Source organism: Rhagoletis pomonella, unplaced genomic scaffold, assembly GCF_013731165.1.
Source record: "Rhagoletis pomonella isolate Grant_MI unplaced genomic scaffold, Rhpom_1.0 Rhpom_scaffold_00004, whole genome shotgun sequence".
Taxonomy (NCBI): Eukaryota; Metazoa; Arthropoda; class Insecta; order Diptera; family Tephritidae; genus Rhagoletis; species Rhagoletis pomonella.
This window is the reverse complement of record NW_023458558.1, coordinates 26,583,970-26,604,953: the sequence shown is the minus strand read 5'-3', so window position 1 is coordinate 26,604,953 and position 20,984 is coordinate 26,583,970. Positions and strand designations below refer to the sequence as shown.

General features: G+C 34.4%; 1 protein-coding gene across 1 annotated transcript; it reads right to left on the bottom strand.

Moving 5' to 3' along the window:
• Positions 1-6: 6 nt before the first annotated feature.
• Positions 7-20,351, bottom strand: LOC118738170. Its single transcript, XM_036469094.1, has 9 exons — positions 19,809-20,351; positions 19,091-19,183; positions 12,408-13,168; positions 5,267-5,326; positions 4,948-5,135; positions 4,267-4,358; positions 3,256-3,452; positions 2,727-2,970; positions 7-921 (listed from the first exon to the last, which is right to left on the bottom strand). The coding sequence occupies exons 1-9, from the start codon at positions 19,873-19,875 to the stop codon at positions 188-190; spliced, it is 2,436 nt and encodes an 811-aa protein (XP_036324987.1). The 5' UTR covers positions 19,876-20,351; the 3' UTR covers positions 7-187.
• Positions 20,352-20,984: the final 633 nt, after the last annotated feature.

Genomic DNA, 20,984 nt, shown 5'->3' with positions numbered 1-20,984 from the left:
TAACGAGCTAAAACTCAGACTAGTAAACCTAGAGCACAAACAAATATTTACACACATACATATGTACATACATATGTATGCATACATAGCACATACACACAAACACACTTGCATATACAAGTAAATAAATACATAAGAATTATTTAAGTCCATATTTAACAAATCACTTATTAACTACTTTTCAGACTTAAATTTGTATCGTCTCCAGCATCCAATCCACAAAATGTCCTACTCTGGTATAAACACCTGGCCAGCCTTCTAAGCCACACGACGCTGGTCCAAATGAAACGATGCCAATCAAAAAATAATAGGTACGTCCTCTGCTTGTCGTGCCTAGTCCAATTAGTGGTCCACCCGAATCACCTCTGCAGGAATCCACACCTTGTTTACCGCCAGCACACATTTGCGTGCTCTCCAGTAGAATACTTTGAGGACGATAGACATGACGACACTTCTCCAACGACACTCCGGTTAGTTCAGCTTTCAATTTAACATTACTACTGGACTTTGACTCTGTTTTGCCCCAACCGGCCACATCCATGATGATATCATCGAAAGTGGCGGTACGTAAATTGCTATTCACTGGCAAGCAAATGGGTCGTACGAAGTCTGTGAAAGTGACGGTTTCCTTCAAACGCAAAAGTGCGATGTCGTTAATTTGATTTATCGAATGAGGATCATATTGGGGATGTGGTATAGCACTTTCAATGGGCACATCGATATGTCTTGGCGCACAATCCTTTTCACCGCGTGCATCAACTTCACAATCGGGATTTGTTGTGGTATCCCATTCGCCCAAGCGCACTGAGGTTATCTGCCATTCGCTAGGCAAAGCTCTACCATTGACGCAATGCGAAGCAGTGACAACGTAACGAGAGTTGATCAGCGAACCGCCACAGTGATGACCGGTATGACCGAATGCTGGAAAGAAAGACATTTTATTTATGTTATTTTGATTTATGTTACTTAGACTGTCTGTAAAAATTAAATGTTCTTTGTGGGAAAATTGAAATGGCTTTTGGCTTTTTTAAACTACTAAACTAATCGTGAGACATTTCATTGAGTTCCAACATCAAAATCCGGCATATGAAAGTTTTCCCAATAGCCTGCGAACAATTAAAGGTACCTCCATTTGTATGAGAAAACTTGGATTTGCGCGCCAATTAGACCCCTTTCAGACACGTCAAGTCTTGATTTCAAGTCTGCTCGTTCGTAGGCGAAGGAGGTAAAACGAATGTACTCTTCCCCTCTCTTCTCACCTCCTTCGCCTACGAACCGAGCTCACTTGAAAGCAAGACTTGACGTGTCTGAAAGGGGTCTTATTCGCCTGTCACACCATCGCGTTTCGGATCGCGATATTTGGATCGTGATCCATATTGATGGATTTCAAAATATTTAGAAATCTTGTGATATTGATCGCGATCCATCAATGCTACACGGCACGATCCAGGATCGCGATCCAAATATCGCGATTCGTATTGATGGTGTGACAGGTGCCTAAGATCCACGATTGAGAGAATACAAAGGTTGCGACGATCTCGGACCGCTACCCCTCTCATAACGAATTTGACAGAGTCGTTGTTTGCATGACGTCACACTTGTGCAACTTGTTTACGTTTTCCTTGCAATCTTTTTTCTTCTACCATTCTTGCTCATGTTTTGGCATTTCTCTCTCGCAATTGCACCAGTGTGACGTCACACAAAAGTTTTTCTCAAAAATCATCTCTGATCGGCGCAATCTTGTATTCTATCACTCTTGCCTAAGATCGGTGTTATGCAGAAATTTTGTTTGGCAAAAAGCGAGCAATTGTTGTTGCAGCAAACTCGTAGAGAGTGAGTTTGGCGACTCTCACAGCAAAAAATTTTATTTGGCCAAGCTGGCGCCAAACTGTTGTAAAACCAGTGTTGCCATTTTGGCGCTTTTGGAGCTAGATTAAGCTCTTTATTTTATTTATTTAGCTCCTAGATCTCTTTTAGCTCTTTTCCAAATTATCTAGCTCTTTTATAGCTCCAGAATGTTTTAGTTGTATTTGGTAATATATTAAAATTAAAAATCTACGTACGCGGGAGCACACAAACTATACCGGGCAGTAATTCAAGCTCCGATAAGCTCAGATGGTGCATTCTCTCTCAGGCGGCAACGGTTGAAAACGAAAGCCAAAACGTAAGCGTTGATAAAATTACAATTTTCGAAATGCAGTGGAAAAATATACATACATTTATATACACGAGAAAATACAAACTTCAACATAAACTTTTGGATCTTGGTTAAAGAATTCAGGAAAGGAAATACAACTTTTCAGACAAATTTTGCGAAATAACGATTCTTAACCCGAGTTTTTATGGTCAATTCAAATATCTGAAATTGCAGATTGTAGAGTATTTTTAGTTAAAAAGCTCTTTTTTCGACTGAGCTCCAAACTCAATTTTTTCTGGCAACACTGGTTCTGGAGATAAAACGTTAATGGTTTTTGAAAAAAAAAAACGATTTCAGCAGATATTCCCTTTCGAATCCAAGTAGTTTCAATTAGACATTGGACTTTTAGCTTAAATATTTCATATTTGCGACGTCGATACTTATAAAATCGAAATGTAACACTGATCAGACAGTGTTAGTTATCCACCCAAAACGAAAGAGATTGCATAAAAATACTTCGACCTAACAAATCGTAAGAATGTCTTCCATTCTTTATCTATGAAATTTTCTTTTATATTATGTAACTTACGTTTTGTGTATTCTATCAAAGCCATCCAAGGATATTCATCAATCTTTGTCGCGTTACCGCCATAAATTCGACTTGATGTCATCTGTCCACATTGGCCGGGACGTGGTAATTTTCTTATTTTTGGATATTCCGTAGAAGTTTTATCTAAGAGTACAGCCTTTTTCACAGCTTGAGACGATGGCACAGATTTCTTGGCAATTGGGGGCTGAATAGAAGGATTTGTGTTTTGTTCAGGGCAGCATATCTGAAAAAAAGTAATGTAGTGAAAATAAAAATCTTGTTGGCACGGCGACTTCTAGAATTAGGCCTACCGAATTTACATTAGACATTGGAATGATAATAATGAGGAGAAATGGCCTACCTATAAATAATTGGCATAGCGAAACGGACTTAACTAACGTTAGTTCACCGGTTTATTAATGGAAATTTTTTTAATTTCTTCTTTTTTTATCATTTAATGTCTAGTGGAAATTAGGTATAATTTTATTTAGCGTTTGTTTTCAGTTTTACGAAGTAATATTGCACTCACCAAAACTTTTCCATTAAGATAACCACATTGACTCTGACTCAAGTACAGTCTATTCACATCGTGTAGTGGTTGGCTCAAGAGCAAAGTGTACAGCTTTTTGCACTCTTGCAAAATTATGCAAGACCCACGTCTGCCATTTGGCGTAATGCAACGTCCGAAATTCCGTTTATCGACCGCTTCATTAGGGTAGTTAAGCTCTGAAAAATATTGAATTTTTTTTTACAATAATAAATATGTATGTATTATTATAGTTGATTGAGGTGTCTCATTAAAAGTATATGGCAGAAATACGATAATCTAAAAATTTTAACTAATGCCGGTTTTCCACTAGAAATTGAATGACAAAAAATTTAAAGGCAAAATTGGACATTAAAAAATACTTCAGGGCTCGAATCGTAACATCCGTTCACGGATCGAAAACCATACGAAAGAAAATTACGTGATACCGTCAGTCGTATAAGCTGAATTGGATAAAGAGTACGCTCACGTATGTCATAATACGATATCGTATGTGACGATTCGAGCCCTGGTATTGTGTTCATAAAAATAGTTTGTTTCCTCAAAGAATTTTTCACATCTTAATCACGATTTTTTCACATCTTAATGCTTAGTGGAAATCCAGAAAAATTTTTTTTATTCATAAACATTTTATAATGTACTCATTCTTTTGTAGCTGTAGATTGGCCGTACCTAAGATTCGTCCTCAGTTACACGTAAATAATTCTACAATCGCATCATCCGAATACTATTTTTTTTCACCAAACAAATTACAGGCAAGACATCACTCAGTGATTTCTTTTTCAAAAGAAAGCACCGAAGAGTATTAAACCCTTAATTATCATTATTTAGTTATAATAAAAATTCTCAATAATGTGGTCTAATATGCACCGCCATTCACTTCAAATGTGGAGGCTTTGGCAAATTCGCATTGAGATTATGTACATCACCCAATCCACATGATTTAAATTTGTACATATGTATGTATGTATGTAGTATGTTCGTAATACTTACGCGCTGTCGGCAAACTGCTGGAAAATGCTTCCATCAAAAGGACACTCAGTAAAACTTGTCTTAACATTTTGAAGTCGCTGTGATCACTGGTTTAACGATGGGTTTTTCCACCGTCTTTATATAAAATATTTAGTGCACCTGTACGCGATATTGAAGGTCATTTAATGGCTGTTGTTATAAATTGTTGTTGGATATGTTCACTCGCTTCGAATGTCATCGCGAAAACAAATTTAGTGACACAGGTAGGCAACTAACGAGGCGCTAAGTAAGATACCTCGCTACGAACGCGAGGAATCGTGACAAGTGAGGCATATGCGCATGCATCCTCGTACAGTATATATGTATGAATGTAAATGCATACCAAAAATATCCTTCTCTATAATTTAAAGAAACATTCTTTGGCTTTTCTCGCGAGCAACATTCATCGTTGGTTTTAGTCCCTTCGTTGAGCAGCGCATTTTTTCATATACCAAAACACATATACATATTTACAATTGCTTATGTATACGTATATGAATTATTATTAAGTATCTAAATATAAAATAAAATTATTTATGTTGTCAAATTAAAATAAACTCTAATTAAAAATATGCGTATGTATACTATATTAAGTATCATTCAGTTGACTGCCTACGGCTGAATTGTGGCTTGAATCCAATCCATAAAATCGCCTACTCTTACTCGATGAGTGCCATCCAGGGGAATTCGTCAATTTTCGTCGCGTTACCACCGTATATGCGATTCGACAACACATTACCGCACTGGCCGGGCTGTGGCAGCAGATTACTAGGCGTAACAGGTGGTGATTGGGTGGTAGATGCAGTCGAAGGTATTTTAATGAAATTTCGGTAACGATCAGGACAACAAATCTAGAGAAAGATAGTTAAGGTGTTTTTACTTTACGTATCTAAAAAAAATTGCTATAAATAAATAAAGACTTATGGCATAAAACATTGCACACTTCCTTTAAAAAAATGTTCGAAATATAGCAAATACTTACCAAAACTTTGCCATTTTGGTAGCCACACTGACTACGGCTCAAATATAGTCGATCTGAATCCTGAAGCGGGGTTGTAAGTAGCAAGTTGAACAAGTATTTGCAATCGTCCAGAATGATGCAGAGGGCGCGCTCACGGTTCGGTGTGATACAACGTCCAAAATTAGGCACATCAGCATCCTCATTGGGAAAGTAAAATTCTGTGGGCCACAACAAAAAATAAAAGTAAAGGGTAAACATAAATTCTTCCATATAAGTACATAATACTCGTATTCATACATACATGAATATGTATTTAGTTATGGATATGCATACAAACATAAATAAATATGTACAAATCAATGGTTCTCTATAATAACGACAGAACTCTAAATTCAGAAATCAAAATCCTTAATATTGTTAAGCGTTTTATGTCTCTAATCCTTGTCTAATCCAGGTATTATCCTTACTTAGGTAAGTAGCAAGGATTACTAAATAAAGTAATAAGAATTAGGCAAGGATTCGAGACAGGAGGCACTTAACTAGTTAACTATAGTAAGGTTTTTTTTTTTAATTTGAATTGTGCCATTTTTGCACAGGACCAACGATATGTGACAAAGTATGTTAGAATGAAGTGAGAAAGCGGATGAGTTTCAATATATCGTCACCATCAATGCCACAGGCCCCAATTAGCAATGTTTAAACTTTTATGAGATGCTAAATAACAAATTCTTAAATTAACACAGAAAGTTCTTTCAGAGCTAAAGAAAACTTGCTTTTACAAAATTGTAAATTTTATTGTGGATTACGGTAAAATACCCATTCAGTAAAAATGTTTGTTCGAAAAACTTTTTTCTTATGGCATGGCAGCTTTAGAACTGCAGTTAACAAAACGAAGATTTTTGTTATGTTCGTTTGGACAAAAAACTTGTAAAACTTGCATTTCATTTGGAGGAGGAGTTGCGAATTCATGCTGGAAAATTTTTGCCAGAAAGAATTTACCAGCAGGATTGTGGTACCTGGTTGCATTTTTGCCAACAATAATTTGAATCAACAAGTTCATTAATTCCAATGATTTAAAAGTTACTCGGCTGAAAAAGCTGTATTCGTAATCGGAACGCAGTCGATATACACTGAGAAAAAGGATTAGTTTCGACAACTAAAGATATTTAGTTCCCGAATTTCGACAATATTTGGGAACTGTTACCAAGGATTAGGAAATATTACCATGGGTTGGTAATTATAACTAAATATATTAAAGCTTCTAATATTCATCTAGGTTGTACCAAATCGTTAATTTAGTTGAAGGGTTAGTAAATACTAATAAATATATTTTTGAAGCATATTTCTACAAACGTATGGTTCATAACAGGATGTCATTAAGCTCTGCTAATACAGATAATCTTTCTTTCAACACATGGTTTATATGATAGACAGACGGAGAAAATTAATTTGAATTAATAAGCATAAATGCAAATTAAAATTTTACTCTTACAGACGGCAGTAATGCGAATAAACCAGCCGCATTCTTCCATGTAAATTTGCAAAGAAGCAACACGGTGCCACTGCTAAGGGAGCGGTGCGAGAGAGACAACTGTCAGTTTATCGAACCTTGTATTAGTTGCGTTCGCGTAGCTGTTAATTGTTCATGTTTAACCAAAACTTAAAAGTTTTTGCGTTCGCGTACGCAAAGTAGGGGAAATTGAGAGAGCAAAGTGAAATTTCATTTTTAGGGGAAGCTGCTGGTTTCTGCTGGAAGAATTTTTGCCAACAGCAATTTGCCAACAGGAAAACAGCTGGTTGGCATTTACGCAAATCACAAAATTGAATTTGATGGTTTGGAAGTTAAAAATTACAAAATGCGACTAATTAAACTTGTAAGAAATAAGTAGTTATATGTTTAGTCAATAAACTGTATCAGTATAACGCTTTGTGATGACTTTTCGTACGTTTTAAGTTTTACACTTTTGAATGTAAACAAAAATTATATCAGCTGTTCGTCTAACTTGCAAGTTTCTGCCAATTTTCTGTTCACGTACTATTTGGGATATTTTTCTCTTGTGAGAGAACAGATGACATTTCGACAGAATTTGGCAGTTGGTTGGTTTTACTGGAGATTTTAAACGAACGCACCTATTATTGAATCATGGATCACTGCGCTAGGTAGAGAAAGAAAAGTGTGTGCTATGACCAGAGACATGTATGTATGTACTTTGTTCATTTAAAACAAAAAACAAGAAATAAAAAGGAACAGTCCAGCGCCTTCGTCTTGGTCTGCAGGCTGTATCGGAGATACAGCCGCTATATTTAAACGTAGAATACGTGGTATGGTTAAGAGCATATCCAAGTCAAAAACGAAATCACACACTAAGAATAGAAAAAGATCCACATTAACTGCAATCAACATATGTACGTATGTATGTATTTACATATGTACACACGCTGCGATTAGGTTATAAATAGCGCGCCTCTGTTTATCAAAAGCCGCATTACATACGCATACATACTTTTTGTCTCCTTCCCACACTTCCAACATATGCACGTGTTTGCAAAATGATGACGAGGTGATTTTGTATGGAAAATCATTTATGCCCATATATTTGAATAAAATAAACATATATAGAAGATATCAACCAATACTTCCCATATACCAAACGAAAGGAAAACTCTTGAATTTTTGATTAAAGAAAACAAAAACAAAATCATTCGAGCGGTTTTCGAGCATTTTGGTAATGAAAAAAATTTGCAAATTTTTTCAACAATTTTTTGCCTTAAAATGCTCAATATTTGTTAAATTTATATAAAATTTGTACCCGATAATATTTCTACTGCTCCAAAGAACCTATATCCCGAAAATGAAAGTTATATATGCCAACAATAAGTTGCTAGAGCAGTTTAAAGGCTCAAAATTGACCCCAAAATAAGGCAATGTTTACCGTTGTTTTTACGACAGAAACCGAATTGGTTATTTACAAAAATGAATCTGTCGACAGGTTTTGAATTTTATCTTTGAAACGCCATACTTTTCTTTGAAATCGCTTTATTAGTTCTCGTGCAATAAGCGTTTTTGTGAAGCTCTAAAAATTACAACTACAACATTTGAACATAGCCCCCATACCTTAAGGTAAGACGTATTCTACGTCAAAAATGCAAATACACTCTTAGGCACAGAGATTGGATCATTTATCATTTCTTGGTTGTATGAATTATATACATACATATGTACATGTTATCCCACCAAACAATTTGTGTTGCCGGTAATAAGAAAACGTGTCGCCCTCGGAAACAAATTTATTGCCGGTAATATTGCCATCGAATCGATTTCCTATTACCGGTCGCTCTAAAACGTCCGCCGAAGGCAACTCGCCTGGGCGAGTCGTTTTCTTATTACCTGAATGAGTCCTTTTCTTATCGCTTCAGGCGATATTTGGAATAATTTTATTCTTTTTAATACCTCATTTATTTTTTTGTATACCAAATTGCAACTTACAATCGGAATTAATTCATTTTCTCGCTGTGAGACTTCCTATTTTTTCAATCTTGTCCTTGGGCATAATTTAGACGCTTTTGGCCAATACTATTGACGCCATATTCATAAGTTTCGGAATTTTTGAGAACTTTTTTATTCAAAATTGACATGAACGAAGTGATGTTGCCGATTTGTCACCACAGCAATAAATCGGTGAGTCGCCAATTTGTTGCCATTGACGATTGTTGCCTATTTCTCATGTTTTGCATGGTGGGTATGTACCAATCAGTTTAATTTCTTAAAAGTAAATTTAAATCATTTAATTACACATGCAAATCTTTAGCAGCTGACCCACATAGTGCGGGTCATTTTTGTTTACAAGTTCCTTGCATAACATTATGCTATTGATACTGTCAATCTTAAATTTATTTCTTAGTTTAGTTTTTATCAAAGAAAGCGTTGAAAATTTGCGTTCTACAGTCGCAGAGCTATGTGGTAATGAAATTATATTAAAAAACAAAATTGGCGAGATACATTATAGAATAGAATATTTTCCCAAAACATCAATATCCAGATCGTTGGAAATATTAAGCTCACTTAGCCTCAGCAAATTCCACTGCGTGGTTATTATATCACGATCGCATCTATGAGTAGACACTTCAAGGGTTCCAGAACAATTGACATTACTTTTCATTAGCATCTCAGCTTTCGTTCCAACAAAAATTTCAGATATTTTAACATGATTATTTTCAACATTAATATGTTAGTGATCGCATCTTTTTTAATAAAGAGATATTGTGCTTTGATAGTTGTATATAAGTTTGGCTTTCAGCTTGGAACTTTTTGTTAAGATTGTTAATTATGGGGAAAATATACAACAGAAATAAAAAATAGAATTTGGTTTTGCAACACATTCCTTCTGCCAAATCTGCAGATGACATACCGTTTACTTCGTAAAAGCGGGAAATAAAATAAAGTTTCAAACTATCTCATTGCTCAACTATTCTTAACCCAACTCTTTCTAGTGAAAGTCATCGTGTTTGAGGTATGCCCAAGATTTTGTGGGGGACGAATCGACAATATAGGACGACAAAAATTTTTACTCCATACGTATTTGACAGATTTCAATGAAATTTGGTATTTAGGGATATTAAATTAAATTTCCAAAATTCACAATGGCGGATCCAGTATGGCGGACGATTTCTTAAAAAGTGCCTATATTGTTATGAAGCTTGGTGTTCAGAGATTTTCGTAGTCACTGCTTTCGAAATTGATATTCAATTTTCAAAAATCAAAATGGCAGATTAAATATGGCGGACGATTTCTTCAAAAATGTATAGACTGTTATGAAGCTTGGTATTTACTCCATATATATCTATGTTGTTGACAGATTTCAATGAAATTTGGTAAGTAGGGATTTTCGTCGTCACTGAATACGAATATTAAATTAAATTTCCAAAATTCGAAATGGCGGATCCAATATGGCGGACGATTTATTAAAAATGTATAGATTGTTATTAAGCTTGGTATCCAGAGCTTTTCGTCGTCACTGATTTCGAAATTGATATTTAATTTAAAAAAAATCGAAATGGCGGATCCTATATTGCGGATGATTTCCTCAAAAATGTATAGACTATTATGAAGCTTGGTATCCAGAGATTTTCGTCGTCACTGATTTCGAAATTGATATTATATTTTAAAAATTCAAAATGGCGGATCAACTATGTCGTCCCGAACAATAGGCGTTTTACTTTTATCGCAATGCATTACCTTAAGCACCATTTGAGCCCATTTTGAATTTAAAAAAATTTAATTTCAATTTCGTAATCAAAGATAACGATGATCTCTGAATACCAAGCTTCATAACAAACTATTATTTAAAAAAAAAGTGATCCGCCATTTTGATTTTTGAAAATTTAAAATCAATTTCGAAATCAGTGGCTACGAAAATCTCTGGATACCAAGCTTCATAACAATCTATACATAAAAAAAATGTCTTGGAGTGCTTGGAGCGTGCTCGCGCTCTGTCTAGCTTCATAACTCCCCGTGGGGTACGTAAATAAGTCACGGCCAGAACATCGGCGTATACACATTTGTCGCTACTCTTTTAAGCCCTGACCCCATGCGACCACTTATGTAACATTTTTTAGTTTTTATTTTTGTATCTAAGTTTGAAGTCAAAGTTATGCTTTTCTTTCTCAAAGTTAACTATAATTACGGTTGCCAGACGTACTGATTTTATCAGTACAGTACTGATTTTTCAACTCTTGTACTGATTTCATTAATTTCTTCAATCAGTACGCTAATGTCCTGATTTTTCAAAATTTGTACTAATTTGTATTGAATTTTCAATTGAAACAAAATACTTTATGATTTTCTGAAGGTTTTTACATAACGTTGCAACTTTCTTAAACTGCACTGTGAAAAGTAATACAACAAAATTATTAATTGTTTTATGGGCATATCGCTGGGTCGTAACGTACGAGTGCGATAATATGATGGAGCTTAAATTATCTAAAAAGAAGGCTGACTTTTTTGTCGAGTGTTGTTAGTTATCTCGAAAATATCTTTCAGTTTAATAACAGCAAATTTGAATATTCGAATAGCTTTTGCCTATAACTTAAGCTGCCTTTAGATGAGGCGATGTTTTGGGAGGCAATAATCGCCTGCAAATTTGACTTTCTGTCTACTGTGAGGCAACCGATTTTTGAATCACCATTTACAGGAGCGATTTTTCATGCGCAATGTTGAATCGCCTAAAAAATCACCTCATATAAATTCAGCTTTACAATTCTTTTCTCTCAATTTACTGATATTGTGAAAGAGTTTTGCATACAAGACATAGAGTTAGATACTTTTTTTAACCAATTCTTAGTCTTTCCGTGATGAAATAAAGATGAAGTCTGTAAAAATTGGTACTTTTCCACACTTTGAAAAAATATGTAATTTGTTTTTTTTTTTTGTTTAAATACCACAGCAACTGAGAGGATCTTAAGTACAAGGTTTGCTTCCTTGCGCAAAGAGAGAAACCGGCTTCTAATTAAAATTTTTGAAACTGAACTTCAAATTAAAAGTAACTTTATAATTAAATTTATAGAATGTTTTGACTATTTAAACACTGAAAATTGAAATGATCTCGTTATTGCTATTCAGAAATGTCATAAATATAAAATAATTTATTGGCTCCTGTGTACAGTGATGTTTACACTCATGTTAAAATGAATAAATTTTTTTTTTTTATGAACTATATTTTAATTATATACCAAAATATTGTTAAAAATAAGAACACTGGCGTCTTAAAGTATTATCTGTTACTTACATTCATAATTTCGCTTTGAATAAAAATGTACTGAAAAGTACTGATTTTTTTAGCATGAAAAAGTCTAACGTACTGATTTCCCGCATAAAAAATATGGCAACCCTAACTATAATAAAGAGCTTTAATATTTATGACAATATACATTTCGTTTTATTTATTTAGTCACGGTCGCTTGAGTGCTGACCCCATGCGCCTATTAACGTAACATTTTTTTAAGGGGAAGTAAGTTTTAATGTTTTTTTTTTTAAGTTTGAAGTCGAAATTGTGTTTTTCTTTTTTCAAGTTAACAATAATATTTAGTGTGCTTTAATATTTTTGTTAATACACACTTCGTTTTTATTTTGAAAAATCTTTTTTCAACACTTTTATTGGGGTCACTGGGGATCCCATGCGACTAATTGTGTGATTTTCTTTATGCGCTCAATTAGGGGTAAAATTTGCATCGTCTCCTGCATCCACTCCACAAAAGGTGCTACTTTGGTAAAAACACATGGAAAATCTATTTGGCCAAATGAAATGATTCCAATCAAAAAATAATGGTTGCGTCCTGTGCTTGCCCTGCGTCGTACCATGAGTGGTCCACCCGAATCACCATGCTCCAAATTCACATCTTTACCGCTAGCACACATTTGCGTGCTCCCCAGTTGAACACGGAGAGGACGATAGTCATGACGACACTTCTCCAACGACACTCCGGTTAGTTTAGCATTCAATTCAACATTAGACTTTAACTCTACATCGCCCCAACCAGCCACTTCCATGATTTCATCATCGAAAGTGTCGGTAAGTAAATTGTCCATTGGCAAGCAAATGGGTCGTACGAAGTCTGTGAAAGTGACGGTTTCTTTCAAACGCAAAAGTGCGATGTCGTTAATTTGATTTTGCGAAAGAGGATTATATTGCGGATGTGGTATAGCACTTTCAATGGGCACATCGATATGTCTTGGCGCACAATCCTTTTCACCGCGTGCATCAACTTCACAATCAGGATTTGTTGTGGTATCCCATTCGCCCAAGCGCACTGAGGTTATCTGCCATTCGCTAGGCAAAGTTATACCATTGACGCAATGCGAAGCAGTCACAACGTAACGAGAGTTGATCAGTGAACCGCCACAGAGATGACCGGTATAACCGAATGCTGGAAAGAAAGACATTTTTTATGTTAGACTGTGGATAAAATTAAGTGTACTTTGTGGGAAAATTGAAATGTATGTATGGCTTTTTTAAACTACTAAGCTAATCGTGAGACATTTCATTGAGTTCCAACATCGAAATCCGGCATATGAAAGTTTTCCCAATAGCTTGCGAACAATTAAAGGTACCTCCATTTGTATGAGAAAACTTGGATTTTCGCCCCAATTAGACACGTCAAGTCTTCAAGTCTGCTCGTTCGTAGGCGAAGGAGGTGAGACGAATGTACTTTTCCCCTCTCTTCTCACCTCCTTCGCCTATGAACCGAGCAGACTAGAAGGCAATAATTGACGTGTCTGAAAGGGGTCTTAGGTCGGTATTATACAGAAATTATTATGTTTGGCAAACTGCGTGCAATTCGTAGATACCAAGTTTGGCTACTCTCGCAGCAAACTAATTTTGTTGGGCCAAACTGCTGTAAAATTAGTGTTGTTATACACAAAAATTGCAGTAATACTAAAAGACAGAGAACTGAATATATGCTGTAGGAGCTTCAAAGTTTAGGGCACAGTTCATTGCTTATACGATATTATAGAAAAAGTAAGTGCGCCTGGGCCACACTGGAGAAATGAAACTTACGTTAAATACATATCTGTTTTGTGCCATAACCAATATACATACATACATATGTACATACATACATACATCTGTTTTTGCTAAAGGTTATATTTGTTGTCGTTTTTCTGTCTATATCCTTGCCTCTACCTCTGTTCGTTCTAATTACATTTATGTTATTCTGTTTTTCATTATGTTAATTTCTATCTTTATACACTATCGATGACAAAATTGATAGTAACATCCAATAAAATATCGATAACAAAACCGATAAAAATATCGATAATAAAATCGATAAAAATCGATAAATATCGATACAAAATCTATAAATATCGATGATAATAAAATCGAAAAAGATCGATAACAAAATCGATAAGTATCGATAAAAAAACGATAAAAATATCGATAACAAAATCGATGAAAATATCGCTAACAAAATAGTTAAAAATGTCGATAAAAACATCGATAACAAAATCGATAAAAATATCGATAACAAAATCGATAAAAAATATCGCTAACAAAATAGTTAAAAATATCGATTACAAAATCGATAACAAATCGATAAAAATATCGATGACAAAATCGATAAAAATGTCGATAACAAAACCAATAAATATATCGATAAGTCCCGAAAATTTCTAAAATCCCAAAATAATTCCCAGATTGAGTCTGTGTCTCTCTCTATACCCTTTCCTCTTAAATAACCTTTACATACATATTTCCCTTCACGTTTGCCCTTATATGTATATATAAGTAAAGTGTTTAAATTTACCTTGGCCTTCATTTTTGCCTTTATCTTTACGCATCTTTGTTTTTGTTTTTATTTTTGCCTTTGCATGTATCCTTTTCTTTATCTTTGTACGTAGTCACCTTTACTTTCATTCTTGTATTGGCCTTTTTCTAAGTGTTATTCTTTAACCTTTTATCAGCAAATTTTAGTTAAATTAATACCATATGCATACACACAAGAAGCACTTGTTTCATCCCCAACCATTTCCGTTGCATCATTTCCGTTAACCTTTTATTAGCAAATCTTTGTTAAATTAATACCGTATGCATACACACAAGAGGCACTTGGTTCAGGCCCAACCATTTCCGTTGCACCATTTCCGAGTGCAATTTCCGTTGAATTTGCCAATTTACTCCCAACCAACCAACCGCCGCTAAAGAAGTTTCACTTAAAAAATGTTACAATATCACAGTATCTACCAGAGTTATTGCGAGTATTCGCATTCGCAACCGCGGAGCTTCCGCATTAATTTTAACATTCGGATATTTTGCGAATGCGAATACTGTCTAAAAGAGGAAAGCCACACATTGAAAAATATTTCAATGAAAAATGTTAATTGATTACCATAAAACAACTATTGGGTCAGGTAAGTATTTACATGAATTTCTTTAGTACTAAGTTATAAAAAAATATAAATAGAGGTGGTAACCTTCATTAGTTATTTCTGTTTAAAAGCTATTTCAGTCCCCTTCCATATGATACCAAATTTGTTTAATTTGGATAAGCAATTTTTTTATTATCCGGATGGACATTTATTTCGGAATAAAAAATATTAGACCAAGTTTAACTCAGGAAAAAATAACTTTTATTTTCGGTCCCTGGTATATTGTGCAAGTGCACAGACGTATATTTAACCAATGACAGAAGAAAGCATTAAAAATGAGTTTTAAAAACTAAAATCGAAAAACGCTGATGACGTGACAAATTCCGAAACAACCCAAAGAGTGAGAATGAAGAATTCTTTCGAAAATACGGTGTTTAAACAACGATTGTTCCATGATGCTAGATTTTGAAGATGAAAGTCAGGAGGATACATCCGACATTTGCAGCCCCGATGATATTCTCAAAACGTAATTATTGCACCGCAATAATAATAAATAAATATAACTGAAAGTCCTCTCAACTGGTGCAGTGTCTATCGAAAAGAGTTTACAATTCTGCCAAGTTTCAAGTTTTTCAAGTTTGTCGCCTCGAGCGAGTAGTTATATAGTGGCGCAGGTTTGATTTACGACCCTTCAAAAAGTTTTTATTAAGTGCCATGTTCCAATTATTAAATTCAAGTACTAAAAAAAAAAACATTCAGTCTTATCATGAGTTTAATTTTCCCCGAACCGGTTCACTTTTCACTTTTGGTTTTCATGTACATATTTACTATGGGCGGAATACAAATTTTCGGGTGAATTTTTTTTCGGGCAAAACTCAGGATAAGGCAGATTATTAAAAATTATTAACCTTTCCATTTTTTATTTACCAAAATCACCTGATTTACCCACCTAAATTATTTCTTAAAAATACATTACATCCGCATTCGCATCCGCATCCGCGGATGTTAGCTCTTAAACATCCGCAACCGCGGGTGCCTGAAATTCGACATTCGCAACATCCCTAGTATGTACATATGCAATCTTCATTTCGTGTTGGCAATAAAGCATAAAAACCACGTAACCACCTCAAAGCCAAACAAAAGTTTGTCTGCATAGCTCCGCCCTTATAAATATTTTTGGCCATATACCAGTGTTGCCACTTTGTGAGTAATTCCTCAAAACGTGAGGGATTTCGGGTGAGGAGTTTCCTCTCGATATATATGCAGATAACAAATGCAACCACGTTTTACACAAGAGAGTTGTTAAGTCGGTCTGCAAATTTTTAAACAAAAAAACTTTCCGAAGTTTTATAAAGAGCGAAATACACCACACAAGCGGCTTGTCAAACATTCTTCAAACCGACGTTTTCCACTTCGCCATACACCATAAAAACATTACTCGTTCTGTTACGAATGAGTCGATTTTACCATACACAACGTAAGCAGTTTGATCAAACGTCAACATGGCGGCCAGAAAATCAAAAAAATTTTAATTTTGTTCACATTTCCCTCAAACGGCTTGTCAAACCTTCAAACACCCCCATACATAACATAAATATTTAGCTTTATGCAAAGAGATATTTCGCTTGGTTTGTTTTTCGCTCTTAAGCACATCTGAATTTGCTGCTAAATATTCAAAATGTTATCGATAATTTTTCTCATTCAATCGTTATATTTGGAACTTGCAAAATATCGGTAACGAACAGAGAGAATACGCATTGTTCGATCATGAGGATATTCATATTGATTCTTCATTAGATCCAGAAAATTATAGGAAAAACGTTTTTGAATTAAAAAATTCTTCAGGTTCAAATAAGTTTCCCAATTAAATAAAATTATATCTGCATTACTAATACAGCCCTTTTCTATTGCTCCAGTAGAACGTGTATTTAGTAGTTTAAAATGTGTAGGACTGACTTGAGGACCACATTGAGCACTGCGGCAATATTATATAAAAACCAAGGCATAAAAAATAACGGTGATACTCTGTTTGAACCGCAAGAACAAATGTGCCAATTGAATTGGAGATTGTAGTTAATTTTTATACTAAGTACCTCTAGTATGCAATAATCATATCTGTAATAAGAATATTTTTAGTAATTTGTTCCGATTTTGAGGATTTTTCATTTGTTTTTGAGGAATTTGGTAATTTTTTGTGGCAACACTGCCATATACACAAGAGTAGCACGATTGAGAGAAATAGAGGTTGCACTAATCACGGTACCGCTATTCCTCTCTCAGTGAATTTGACAGAATCGTTGTTTTTACGACGTCACACTTGTGCAATTTGTTTACGTTTTCCTTGCAACATTTTTTTCTTCTTCCATTATTGCTCACATTTTGCCATTTCTCTCTCGCAATTGCACACAAAAGTTATTCTCAAAAATCCTCTCTGATAGACGCAATCTTGTATTCTATCATTCTTGCAGGAGTAGATTCTGGACAGTGTTGCCATTTTGCCTCTTGGGAGCTAGATTAAGCTCTTTATTTTCCTATTTAGCTCCGAAAATTGGGATTTAGCTCCTAGATCTTTTTTTAGCTCTTTGCAAAATTATCTAGCACTTTTTTAGCTCCAGACGGTTTTAGTTGTATTTGGTAATATATTAAAATTAAAAATCTGTAATTTCACTGTACAAGTGTTGACTAAAATGTTTTTGGTTTTGGTGATCCCAGGCTATTTTCGATACCTTCATGTTATTCTCGATTGTAAATTCGATTAATACTTAGAAAAGTTCCACTCCTAATGCAAATGGAAAATGGGCAAGTAAGTCGATTAGTTTCTACCACGTGCGCGGGAGCACACAAAATATACCGGCCAGTAATTTGAGCTCCGATAAGCTCAGACGGTGCATTCTCTCTCAGGCGGCAACGGTAGAAAAGGAAAGCCAAAACGTACGCGTTTATAAAATTACAAATTTCAAAATGCAGTGGAAAACATACATTTGTATTCACGGGAAAATATAGACCCCAGCATAAACTCTTGAATCAAGGGTAAAGTATTCAAATTGATTAGAAGAAAATCCTCTTTCTGAACGCGCGGATTTTGTTTTTACCGTACTAATTTTATCTTAAGGAGCGAAGGAAAAAAAACTTTTTAGAAAAATTTTGCGAAAAACGATTCGTATCCCGAGTTTTTATGGTCAATCAAAATATCTGAAATTGCAGATTTTAACAGTTGGTAGAGTATTTTTAGTTCATCGTTTAGTTTACATACATAAGTATATGTATACATACATATAAGTGTAATAAGTGCCATAGCAATGAATTCGAAATATATGGACCTTGTTTTGGTTGTAAAAGTTTTTTTTTCAGCACTAAAACTTATAAAATTCGTTATATTGAAAAACTATCATCTGTTTAGCACAAAATGTAAACAAACAAGCAAGTGCAACAACAATTTCAAGGAACAAGCAACAGTGCTGCCGATTGTTTGGCATATTTAAACAAAGTTGATCTGAAACCCAACAAAAGTTAAATGGCATTTAAACTACAATCCACAATTAAACTTAAGTGCCATTTAAATATTCATTTGAAATTGGCCATTAATATTATTTAGCTATTTTTTTCTGACAACACTGGTTCTGGAGGTGAAATGTTTTTGAAAAAACAAAAAATTAATGCAGCAGACATTCCCTTTCGAATCCAAGTAGTTTCAATTAGACATTGGAATTTTAACTTAAATATTTCATATTTGCGACGTCGAGTATGACGTCATGGGACAATCAGTCGTAGCCAAGCTGAAGCCCACGGTCACTTTAAAAATATTGTATCACATTCGGTTGAAAACTATACTTATAAAATCGAAATGTAACACTGATCAGACAGTGTTAGGCATCCACCCAAAACGAAATAAATTGCATAAAAATACTTCTACCTAACAACTCGCAACAATATCTTCCATTCTTTATCTATGAAATTTTGTATTATATTATGTAACTTACGTTTTGTGTATTCTAACAAAGCCATCCAAGGATATTCAACATATGCTTGAGACGATCGCAAAGATTTCTTGGCATCATTAGGGTAGTTGAACTCTGAAAGATATTGAATTTTTTTTTTTTTAACATAATATGTATGTAATATGCAGAAATACGATAATCTAAAAATTTTAACTAATATCGGTTTTGCACTTGCCATTGAATGACAAAAAATGCAATTGCAAAATTGGACATAAAAAAATAGTTCTGGCATTGTGTTCAGAAAAATAGTTCCTTTCCTCAAAGAATTTTTACATGTCACGATTTTTTCACATCTTAATGCTTAGTGGAAATCCGGAATAAATTTTTTTATTCAAAAACATTTTATAAAATATTTTGTATGTTTCTAGAGCTCCTGATATTCTGGCTGCAGCTAAGATTCGACTCAGTTACACGTAAATAATTCTGCAATCGCATCATCCGAATACTATTTTTTTTCATCAAACAAATTACGGGCAAGACACCACTCAGTAATTTCTTTTTCGAAAAAAATCACCAAAGCGTATTAGACCCTTAATTATCATTATTATATCATTATTTAGTTATACCAAATATTCTTAATAATGTGGTCTAGTGTGCGCCGCCATTCTTCTCAAATGTGGAGGATTTGACAAAACCGTATTAAAACTATGTACATGATTTAAATGTATACATATGTATGTAGTATGTTCGTAATACTTACGCGCTGCCGGCAAACCGCTGGAAAATGCTTTCATCAAAAGGGCACTCAGTAAAACTTGTCCTAACATTTTGAAGTCGCTGTGATCACTGGTTTTACCAGAGAACGTTTATAAATGAGAAGGCGCATTTCCAGTGGGAGCTTTTTGCCATACAAAATTTTGAGTTGCGGTCCAGCAAATACACTACTCGTCGACGGAATGTCGGCTGCCACCATCAGTGTTGCCAGAGAAAATTTCGTTTGGAGCTAAAACGGTCGAAAACAAGAGCTAAATAATACTAATAGTAGCTAAAATGAAGAGCTACATATTCTTGTTAAGGTTGAGGTTTATTGACGTAAGGTTGTTTTTACATTTTCGCCAATTTTAATAAAAACAACGAATTTTATAAGTTTAGGTGCTGAAAAAATCTTTTAACACCAAAATAAGATGCATATATTTCGAATTCGTGGCTATGACACTTATAACAGTGAACTAAAATTACTTTACAAACTGTTATGGTCTGATTATGCATACTTCGCATAACTTCGCATAAACTTCAAATTGTAATTTCGTATGTACTTTGTATGTATTTTGTATGCATTCCATTACCCAGAAATTAGCAGAACTTTTCAAAACTTAGCGATCTGCTTAGTTTAGATTTTGCTTCACGATTTCTTAAGATACATTTTTATTGCACTGGTACAAATGGTTGTGCGAAGTTATGCGAAGTATGCATAATCAGACCTTTAACGTCTGTAATTTCAGATATTTGAATTGAATAATTTTTTCGCAAAATTTTTCTTGAAAGTTTTACTTCTAGCTCTCCTTAAAGGTAAAATTAGGAATGTAAAACAAAATCCGCGCTATCAGAAAAAGGTTTTTCTTTTAATTAATTTTTGAATTCTTTAACCTATATCCAAGAGTTTATGGTGGATACACTGCATCTCGAAATTTTCAATTTTATCAACGCTTAAGTTTTGGCTTATATATACCAAATGCAACTAAAACTTCTGTTCTAAAATGTCAAATTGAAGAAATCTGGGTCAGCCAAGTGAAAAGTGGCACATATTTATCTTCTTCTTCTATTTATAAACGTTCTTCTTCCATTAATAAACGTTCTCTGATACAGGAAGGCAACTAACGAGGCGCTAAGTAAGATACCTTGCTACGAACGCTAGGAAGCGTGACAAATGAGGTAT

Excerpts from the sequence above, each read along its gene's own strand:
- LOC118738170 (XM_036469094.1), bottom strand. The coding sequence starts at position 19,875 with ATGTTAGGACAAGTTTTACTGAGTGCCCTTTTGATGAAAGCATTTTCC. Across the intron at positions 19,184-19,808 it reads CAGCGGTTTGCCGGCAGCGC|AGTTCAACTACCCTAATGAT; the intron begins GTAAGTATTACG and ends AATATCTTTCAG. Across the intron at positions 2,971-3,255 it reads ATCTTAATGGAAAAGTTTTG|ATATGCTGCCCTGAACAAAA; the intron begins GTGAGTGCAATA and ends ACTTTTTTTCAG.